The sequence below is a fragment of the Nannospalax galili genome, unplaced genomic scaffold (assembly GCF_000622305.1).
Source record: "Nannospalax galili isolate Female #2095 unplaced genomic scaffold, S.galili_v1.0 scaffold286, whole genome shotgun sequence".
Taxonomy (NCBI): Eukaryota; Metazoa; Chordata; class Mammalia; order Rodentia; family Spalacidae; genus Nannospalax; species Nannospalax galili.
In genome coordinates, this window is record NW_008359442.1 from 11,151,536 (window position 1) to 11,162,344 (window position 10,809).

At 50.3% G+C, this 10,809-nt stretch overlaps 1 protein-coding gene across 2 annotated transcripts in view; it reads right to left on the bottom strand.

Annotated features, from left to right (window-relative positions):
* The window catches only part of Ttc7a (tetratricopeptide repeat domain 7A), a 120,935-nt gene that overhangs the window by 7,761 nt on the left and 102,365 nt on the right, over window positions 1-10,809 (bottom strand). For both annotated transcript variants that reach the window (XM_008823055.2, XM_017795592.2), the window contains exon 19: window positions 6,225-6,427. In XM_008823055.2, coding sequence (XP_008821277.1) covers window positions 6,225-6,427 — 203 coding nt within the window. The remainder of the gene's footprint in view (window positions 1-6,224; window positions 6,428-10,809) is intronic.

The window sequence follows — 10,809 nt, forward strand, 5'->3', positions numbered from 1 at the left end:
ACATCAGCAAACAGATGGTGAACCAGCTTGGTAGGGAGACAGCCCAGAGCACAGGGCCAGCAGAGCCTCACAGCCTGTCACCACAGCACCTCAGATCAGCCAACACGAGAGACTGCAAGACAAAGTCACAAATCCCCTTCTTCCCTCAGCTTGGATCCTCATGTGAGGCAGGCACTCTACCCTTTAGCTAAGGTCAGCCTGGCCTTGCACTGTATTCACTGGGTCCCATCCACAAGGCCAGTGGGGCCCAGGTCCTGTATACCTATGCCTTAGTCACCTTTCACTGGGGAACTCAGTGAAGACCAAGTAGCTTCCTTGCAATGAGCCTCTGGGCTTGGTTCAAGATTCCCACTTCCTTCTGTTCAAGAGTCTCACTTCCTTCTGCAAACCAAGAGCAGCTGAACATGGCCTCTGAGCTCCACTTCAAAGTGAGGAAGGGAAAGATAACCCTAAAAACTAACTTGTTAGCATACAACCTCACTCTAGCAACAGGCTTAGGTACTTGGCACAGCCACCCCCATTTTATAGGCAACACTGAACCTCTGAAAAGTTAAGGAACTTGGCCAAGGTTAAGCAGTGAACAAGGCAAAGTGGGCCTTAAGTGCAGGTCAGGGAGACTTGAAAGCTATGTCAAACTGTAAGCCAGCTCTCCCAGAGCCAGCTCCGATACTGGGTCTTAAACCACGTTGTAGCTAACTAACCTGGAAACAGACACAAAGGGAGCGTAAGGCCTCTTTCCCTGCCCTGCTGTTTCTCACTGCTTCCTCAGCTCTCCTTGAAGTATAAAGACCCTTACTCCACAGTAATAGGATGTGGTTCAATAGAAATCCACCTGGCTAAAAGAAGGGCTTCGGCCAAGCCTTCCATGGGAATGGTAACAAAAGTACCCCATGCTGACTCCTCTTCCCAGCTGTCAGCTCATCTGAGCACTCTTTGAAGTCACAAGGGCCAAAGACTAGCCCAAGCTCCCCTACAACTTGTGGGTGGGCAGAGCTGGCTGTCTCTGGTTTGTCATCCCTTGGGTCTGATACCACCCTCCAGGACTGGGAAGGCTGGATAGGGATGTTGTATGAACCTCTGCACCCCTCTGGCCTCAGAAACCAGTCCTTTGGGACTCCTGGAGCACCTGAGGGGCCCCACCCAGAACCCAGTCCTTAGTGATGGTAGGTGGGAGGCATCAAGCATGGTGGAAGATGTGCAAAGGTGGCTTTGGGCCATTGCCACATTCTGGTCTCCTAGTGCAGTTGCTGAATGAATGAAGGAAGAAGAGGTGATGCCACACTGTCAACAAGGATGAAAGAAGTGACCACACTGCTGTCTCCCTACCTTTCTAGGGCATGTGGAGAGAGAGACAACCGCAGAATTGCATTCCTGGGAATTCTACTGTGAGACAAAGCTGCTGGGTGGGGTTCCCCACTGTGGCTGGGATGCCCAAGGAAGTTCTAGGAGAACTTGTAGCTCATCCCCAAGAAAAAAGCATGAACTCTACACCTCTGAAGCCCATCCCTGGGAAAGCAGGGCAAGTGTTCTCCACAAATACCTTGCCTGCCCATGAAGGCCCACTCACAGCTGAGGGTCTCAAGTTGTCTCTGGTGCAGACAGGAAGCATCCACACAGCCCTTAGCCAAACCAAAGCAGGAAAAGTGTGCTCATTTGTAGTTAGGGCTTGAGCCTTCTTTGGTGGAGCTTGGCCATCCCAAGCTTGGGATATGCCATCCCAAAATATGTCACCTTGGCAAAAGGGTTATTTTGAGCTACAAGCAATTGAAAAGTAAATACAAGACAAACTCTGCCCTCTGCCTATTTCCTAAAAGCAAAGACGTTTACAGAGGTCTCTTCCTTCTACACCATGGCAGAGGCTTGGTCACAGAAGACAACTTTAGACCCCTGTGGGCCTCAGGATGGCACTATAGGAATGTACATAGCAGACTTCACTAATGAGCCCTTATCCACCATTATTTCCCCATTTGTCTTCCCACAATTTGTGACCCTTAGAGAGTCAAGGTCCTAGTTCTTTGTCCTGTCACCTCTATAAAATTATGTTTTCTGCTGAAGATGCTGTCTAGGCGGAAGTGCCAAACTACCTGAGATTGACCCATTCCTCCCCCTTCCATCTTCATGTGCATATGGGGCGTGTGTTCTGATACATTATTGTTTGCTTTTCTTTCTGTCTTTTTTTTTTTGAAGCAGGGTCTCCCTGTAGCCCCAGCTGTCCTGGAACTCACTTTGTAGACCATACTGGCCTTGAACTCACTGAGATCCGCCTGCCTGGGACTACAGGCGTGTGCCACCACAGCCAGCCTGTTTGTTTTTCTTTTGCTCATCTGTCCTTTTTTGTGGTGGGTGGGGGCTGCTGGCAAGAACTTAGAAGTGTAGAGGGGAAATTATTTTTTTTCCTTCCTTATGCTGGGAAACTGAGTCAAGCTGGCTAGTCCATAGAGCACTTTAGTATTAGCCCTCATAAACAATCAAGGACCATCTCACCCTGCTCAGGTAGTCAGCAAAGGAACACTCTCCTGGCAAGGCTTTCACTGACATGGCCAGTCTATTGGTTGCTGTCTGAGCTCCTATATCCCTTTCCTACTGGAGGTGTTCAGTGCTGCTGAGAGTGTTCTAAAACGGTTGGAAGGCTCAGAAAGACAAGGGCTTGCTGCCTGGGATCCCTGCCTGTTCTCTCTGAAGAGAAGAACCCCTCCTCCACTGATACTAGAAAGATCCCTATTTCCCTGCTCATGTTCTGCAGGGGTGGGCAAGGTCAGAGTTCTCCACTAAATCCTTCTGCCAGTACACTGAGTCCCAAGTATCTCAGCTGAGTACAGTTTTAGGCTGTGGAGGAAGGCTGAGGCTGCCTGGAGATACTCCCAGGAACTGCTCCTATAACTTGATTTGTATGAAGAAGGCATACCTGTTTCTGCACTTACCAATCCCCAAAGGTTCCAAGCCATGGAATGTGGCATAGGTGACTGCCTGCAGGACTGGATGGATCATCTGACCTGGACTCTGCTGTGGGCACAATGGTGACTCTTTCTGTCATAGAACTTCTAAGGAGATGATGCCTTCCTGGGGTGTAAAGGCCTAACCTATGCCAAGGGTGGAGCTAGAACCAGGAAAAGCTCTTCCATTGCACGGGGGGCAGGTAGTCGACAAAGCAGGGCAGCATAGTACCAGCTCCTGTCTTAGAAAGGCTTGTGGCCTGCCCCCGAGTGCCCAGGTCCTACTGAGCTTTGTTCATCTTCCTGGTGTTTGCCAGCCCGACCCTATAACTAGAGGGCCAAACCTGGCCTCTACACAGTACCCTAGGAATATCCCCACCCTCCTCTTTCCAGACCCCAGGGAGGGGGACTCCCCCTATGATTTCAGAAGAATTGCAGGTGGGGCACTGGAGCTCTTCCAGACCAAGCTTGTGGGTGGCTGGGCTCCCACAGGGGAAGAATGGCTCTCCTGTGCCTATCAGAGGTGATGTCTTCGTAAAGCTTCAAAGACATTGTATAACCTTAGGATCCTACCTTGGCAATGACTCCATGGTGGGGGCCAGTTCCCCTCTACCTTCTTTTCTTTGGATAATTCTCTAAGGACATATCAACATCAGAATGTACAAAATGATGTCTCTTTCATTCTCTACTGAGTTTCACAATGAATCCTTGGCATAAATATCAAGCTGACTTGACCTATTGGAGGTGGTTTCCATCATGTTGTATCATGTTTTAAACGATCCCAAGGTCTATTTATGTTCAGTGGGAAGAGTACTGTGATTGATTAGCAATGCCTGTCAGTGACAAATGGTCTGTATGTGGTCTTATTGTCTTTCCTATTATTTATTTATTTATTTTATTTTATTTATTTATTTTTGGTCTTTTTGAGACAGGGTCTCCCTGTAGCCCCAGCTGGCCTGGAATTCACTATATAGACCAGGCTAATCTTTAACTCACAGAGATTCTCCCACCTCTGCCTCCATAGTGCTGGGATTAAAGATGCATACCACCATGCCCAGCCTAGTCTTTCCCATTTCAATGTAGACTTTCATGTGCATTATCTCACTTGATTAGAAAAATACTATCATCTAGGAATAAACATTATGATCCATTTACAAAAGAGGACCGGGGAACATGGAAGTTAAGTTTTTTCCCAGGTTACCCAAGTAAATGAAAGCCAGAGCCAGGATTGGATCCCAGATGTCCTGAGTCCCAGACCAGTGCAGAGAAGACACTTAGATGGGGGAACACTTGAGATCAACATGCCAAAGAATCCACATGTCTTTAGGAAAATATGCTTAGTAAATCTTCCCCAGGCTTGCAATTTGCTATTCTTTAGGCATATGTGTGGGATGCTGGCAGGGACAAAGCCATGTGGAAAGGGGATGGACTACCCACGCAGGAGCTGACTGCCCCTCTGGTTGCTGGTAACTGAAAGCGGGCAGGCCTTGCTTTAACTTGCTCCAATTTCATCAATTCAGCAAGGAACCCCAGAAGAAGAAAAGGGACTATTTCAGTAACATCTGCAGGGAGCTACTCTGGACAGCTATTCAGTAACCATGGAAACCCTGGGTTAGAAACTGCTTCAGTTTCAAGAAAATAGCTACAAACAATAATAAGCATAAATGAAAAATGGCACAGGGTTTGGAGGCTGAGATGGCAGGCTCATATCCTTGAACGCAGCAGAAGGCAGACATCTCTGCCCGGCCGCAGGCCTAATGCCAGTCCAAATCCTCCTCCATAATCAAGTTTTCTGGATGTGACTTCTGGCAAGGCATTTATCAGAGAAACCAATGTCTGAAATGCAGGAGGAAGGACGTGACTTGCAAAAAACCAAACATTCACTGATCTGACTATAGGATGACAAGGAACCACTGGAAGAGGGCAGGGCTGTATGATGTGGTCTGGGATTTCTTTAGCTGGAGCTCACAATTCACACAGCCTAAGTGAGAAATCAGGCAGCAGAACTGAGAATGGAATATCAGCTCTCTTACCAGGTGATTCCAAGTATGTGCCTGGACTCTCCATAACTTAAAACCCAATTCCTGAAGCTTCTACTCAGGGATAAATTAGACCCATCCAGGCAATGAAGATCCTCCAGACATCTAGATCCATTCGAATCCTTCTATGTTCTCCATGGGGCAGATGTTAGGGCTATCCCAATTCTCAAAGGGGAATCTAGAATCCAACAGAGGAAAGCTTGCTAACTGTGGACCTCACTAGTGCCTCTATAGACCCACATACTTTCAAGCCACTGCATCTATGCTGACCCCTGCTCTCTGGAAGTAGCTAAGGAAGGCAGTGGGGAAATGGGGTCTGTTCTATCACAGGTCAGAGCAAGAACACAATAATGCTTCCTGGACCATAGACTCTTCACTGGATGGATAAGCAAAATCAAGGTTCAGAGACAATGGCTGATTTGCCAATAATTAGCCAGGTAGAAAGTGGCTAGGCCAGGACAATAGCTTCCCAGTCTCCAAGCTTTCCCCCAGGTGGGTCACTATGACCTGAGTATCCAAGTCCTGAGTCACTATCCTAGAACTTGGGGCTGCTTACCCTAGGAACTGGGAACCTCTTATCCCCGAGGAGATATCCTCAATGTGTATCATGCCTGACATGGCCCACCCCAGAGCACCCCAAGTCTCATCAAGGAGATAGAGCTCCCCTGGAATGGAGGAGGCAGCCCAATGATTGGGGACAGCCTGGGGACTTCCATAAGAAAGGCATTTTGGGCGGATTAGAGATGGGTCAGTGGTTAAGAATATGCACTGCTCTTCCAGAGGACACAAATTCGATTTCTAGCACCCATGTCACCAGCTCCAGAAGATCTGACCTCTGAGTACATCTGCACTTGTATGTGCATACCCACACACAGATACAACACATACATACACATAATTGGGGATTGTCTAGCTTCTAGAGTAAGGCACTGATGAGTGACAGTGAAATCTCTTTGGGACTAGATCACACGCAGAATCTCATGACATAAAGGAAGTCAAATAAGATACCAACCAACCATTCTAGATTTTTTTCAACAATGCAGACCCTGATAGGTAGGGAACAGCCTGCACCTACAAGTCACAGACAAATGTCACAGACAGATGTCTTTCCCAACAGAACAGGCAAGAAGCCACCTCCCTCAGATGCCTGGGAACAGCAGCACTAAGGTGCTGGTATGAAGGGTTGGGCAGGGTGGGAGGGATGGGGGCAGAGTGAAGCCTCCAGAGGGAGGCGGCAGGAGGAGTGACTCACCAGACTGTGCATGATGCACACGCCATCTGGGTTCACGGTGAGTGCTTCCTTGTACAGCTGCTTGGCTTTCTCTAAGTTGCCCTTCACTTCAGCCAGTCGGCCTTGCATGTAGAGCACCGAGTGAGAGGTGGGAAAGAGGCCAGCAGCCTCCTGGATGCAGAAACCTGCTTCCTTGAGGTGTCTCTGCTCTATGAACAATTCGGCTGTGAAACCAGAAGGGCCATGGGAAGTATGAGTGGTGTCATGTCAAAGGCAGCAGCCCCAACCCCCATTCCTGAGCCCAGGAAGCCTACACTATACCACCAAGTCACAGCCCAGGACGAAGTTGCTGTGGGTTGTGAGGGTAACACTGGGTAGTTGGTTCTGAGTGCCTACTCTGTCAGGTAGTGTGCTGAGTACTTCACATAGACTGTCTTACCCAATGTTCACAGAAACCCTATCCCACTTTAGAGATGGAGGAACTTGGGCCCAAAGAGGGTACAGTACTTGGAAAATAAGTGATGGAGCCAGTGTTTATGTTGGCTTATCTGACTTTAGAGTCAGGCAATGCGGATACAATCAAGGTGTCCTGGGGCTGAATGCTGGTGTGCGTGTAGTGGGGCAGAATGCTTGCTCAGGTGTCTTTGTCTTGTGTCTCACTCTCTGTCCACTGCATTTGTTCACTGCACATCTGGGCAGATGACAGGTTAGAGAACAGACCAGAGGACTCTCCTGGAGGCCTCTCTGTCTCAAGGTAGGGGGTTAGCCAATGGGTTTACTTGACCTTGGCATGCTCAGGATGAGGCAAGAGTGTGCCTAGGGCCCATCCTGCAAAGGATGGGGATAAAGAGGTCGGGGGGCCTCTGCTGAGGGACAACACAGAGCTCAAACCAAGTGATAATGGTGATAGAGCCACCACCCATATATAAGGTGGCCGAGTTGGGCCAACCCCAACTCCACAACCTACTTTGCCTCATTAATCCTTATAGCTAGTCTTGGAGGGACGCAGGTGCAATCAGGATCTTCACTTTAAACTACGCTGAGAAGGCCTTGTCCCGATTCCCTCTAGGTCCTCTGGGACTGACCTCTGTCTAAAGCTGCCACATACAGCTTTGGCCAGCAGGAAGGATCACATTGGCAGATCCTTGGGAAAAGGGACAGTTTCTCCCATCCCTGGCCAGCCCACAGAACTGCGCATTTCAGCCCCATGCTACATAGGCACTCACCCACCACAGACACTTTTAGAAATGCTGCTCACTGGCCTCCTGGCCCACTCTTTCTTTCCAAGCAGCCCCCAGGCTTGGCTGCCCCCTCCTAGAGCTGTTGCCCATGCGGAAGTCACAAAAGGATGGCAACACAGATGGGGAGCGCGGGAGGCCAGCAGAGTCTGACTTGTGGCTCTGCCAAGAGCTTTTCCTAGCACGGTCTAAGTGCTGAGGTTATACCAGTTCAGAGCATGTCTGGGGTGGGGAAAGTAACAGACATATTCAATGGAAACTCCCAGAAAGAAGTGGACAGACAGGACTCAGGCATCCCCTCTGCCTGTCCCAATAAGCACGAGGAAGGAGGCCTAACAAAGGCCTGACCTGCAACACACAACACTGGGCGGTGTGTGTGTGGGGTCCTTAGCAGGCACATTGCCTAGGGAATCTTTGTATAATCCAAGCAACTTGCCACATCCCAAAATATTACAGAGGGCTTACTGGAGCTCTTACTCTCTCTAATGGTGAGGAGTCAGGAGAATCTGAGAATGAAACACAGAAGCCAAACTCCCATGCTATGGTTAGAGAGAAGATAGAGAGATACTCAAAATTCTATTCCTAGAGACAGAATGATGACAAGAGTTGGAGGCTTTGATCCCAGGCCTCACAGGGCAGGGCTGGCCAGTGGTTGGGGAGGCGACTGACTCCTTAGCTCCCCTTTTCTACTGTCCTGATGAGCTGCTATTGGGGCCTTTGAACAGGCTGCCTTTGGAACTGAGTGTCCAATGTACAACTATTGAGCACTGACTATATGCCTGGTTTGCCCATGAGGAAAAATAACAGGGAGATGGCAGAGGCAGTTGGGCCACTAAAACAGTTGAGAGATCCAGGACAGTGAAGTGACAAGGCCTATAGCTGGGTGTTCTAGGTACTCAGGAGGTGAGTCTGGTCAGCCTGGTGGTGTGGTCAGGAAGATTTTCCTAGAGAAGCCTACATTTGAGCAGGCAAAGAGGAAGGAGGCCAGACCAGCCTGCGGGGCTCGGTTCCACTGTGGCAGAATCTCCAGGGTATAGTAAAAAGGGACATGTATTGGTGTAGGGCGGCTGCCCCCACCACACACACACACACACACACACACACACACACACACACACACCAGCACTGGTAGGGGCATTCTCTGAAGACAAGAGCTCAACTGGCTGAGGGTCCAGAGGTCAGATTCTCTATGTCTAGATCTCACCCGACAATCCCACCCAGGCTGGGCCCATTTGGCCCTGGCTTAGCTCATTAAGCTGTTTACAGCTTGCTGCCCTGTACTCCAAGCCCCCAGGAGACTGTCCCTGGTCCCTGCCTTGGGGATTTGTCTGAGTGTGTTCACATCAACAGATTTCAATTAGAGGGAATGCTGGGGCCCTGGGGTTTTCTGAGGCCCTGGGCTTAGTTAGGGGGCACACCCTAAAAGTGGGTATGCCATTCTACTCTGCTGGGCCTCCTCCCCACTTAGGCAGGGAGTCAGGTGACACAGACCACAGCCAGAGGTGCAGGTCTCCTAAGGACTCAGTCTACACTGTGTTTAGCTCCTCACAAGTCCAGCCTTCAGGGCAGGGTCTCTGACCTGAAACCAGGCACAAGTTCTGGGGTCTGCAGGATACCCTTCTTCATAACTTCGGTGTCCCTGGGCAGGTGTTCCCAACTACTGCTTGCTGTTTTACCAAACATGGTGCTCCTAGCCGGCCAGCCAGCCAGCCAGACAGCCAACCACAGCTGCTGCAGGAGCCCAGTGGCATGGTGCCCACCACTGCCTGGATCCTCTTCCTCTAGGCCTGGCTGCCAGGCCTGCTGTACCCACACCCATGTCTTCCTTCCTCTGGCCAGGCTGGAGGAGCACTCACTAGCTCTGCCTTATCCAGAGCATCATCCTAGCAAGGTTGCTCTTTCTGGAATGTCAAAGAGCCCCCCTCCAGCTCCTTCACTCTCTTCCCTTCTTTTTACTCGTCTCCCCATCCTCCCTGCCTACCTCTTGACCTCCTCTCTCTCCTGTCTCTGGTTTTCTTCTCTTGGTTCCCGGGCTCCCTCACTACCCTGCCTCCTTCCCTCTGCTTTCTCTCTACAGGCTCCAAATGGAAAACATCTGTTCCTTGGAGCTTTGCAAGAGTCCCTTTTATTATTTTTCTGGAGGCATCCTGGTCTAACCCTGTACCCAGAGCTGGTTCCAGTCTTCCTGCCAAAGTGAGGGTTCTAGGCCCCAGGCTGGGGGCTGGGCTCACTCTCCCAGGCCCATTTCCACATTCTTGTGCAACAGGGAGGGCCTTGCCCTCAGGCTGGCACTATGTTGAGAAAGCAGTGAGCCCTCCCGAGAGCTCAGGGCCTTCTCAGGTGAGACCCTGTCCCAGGATCTCAGAAAAGGGAGGGAGACATGCAGGCTCAGAGCACTGAGGCCCCTGAGGACAGAAGAGAAATAGATTGGGCCCTAAAAGGAATCCACCGTGGCTAATCTTGACCCCCAGTGAGGACAGTTTTGTTCATCCCAAAGGAAATAAGGCAAGAAGCACAGCTCCCTATGAAGCAGGTTCTTGGGACATACGGATACCTGGAATAAAGGATAGGGACGGGGGAGAGAGGACAGGGAGGAATGAGGGGCTAGGGGAAAGACCAGGAGGGTCACACAGAGACTCCAAAGGCAGTGCACATGTCCTTGGGGCCCAGAGAGCATCGGGGGTCAAGGGCAGTCAGGGCCTAGGACTCACTTCTAGTGCTGACTGGGGAGTCTGAGAGGAGGGGGAAAAGGCTAGAGGTCTTCCAAGGCACTGAAGCAGGAAGAAGTGAGCAGGGTTGGAGCCTGGCAAAGAGGTGAGAGCCAAGGCAGACAGGGAACAAAGATGGATATGAGAAGGTGAAGGTGTGGAAGCAAGGTGGGGACTGGCCCTGCACTAAGCAGGGGTCACTCCCAAGAGCTCTGGACTATAACATTATAGTTGACATATAGTATATCAACCCAGACATAATATTGGGGTGGCTTCCACCTGCAGGTTGGTGCACCTAAAGGACCCAGATAACGTGAAGCTGATTGGGGATCCGAGACCAGGTTAGTTTCCTACAAACTCAGAGAGAGCCCAGAGCTGCCAAGGAGTCCCTGGACATCCAGGGCAGGGGAATTCTCTCTGTGTATTTTGCTTCCTCTGGTACACTGTAAGCTCCCAGAGATGCTGGCAGTGGTGAGGAAAGTGTGTGTGTGTGTGTGTGTGTGTGTGTGTATGTGTATGTGTTGCTCTTCTGGAAAGTACCCCTCTACAATGAAGATCCCAGAATACCTATGGACTTGTTGACACTCCCCTTCTCACAGTCCCACTGCCCAGGAAGCCAGACTCCTCCTAAGCAAGTAGCTGCTGAGTATTCCCCAAGGC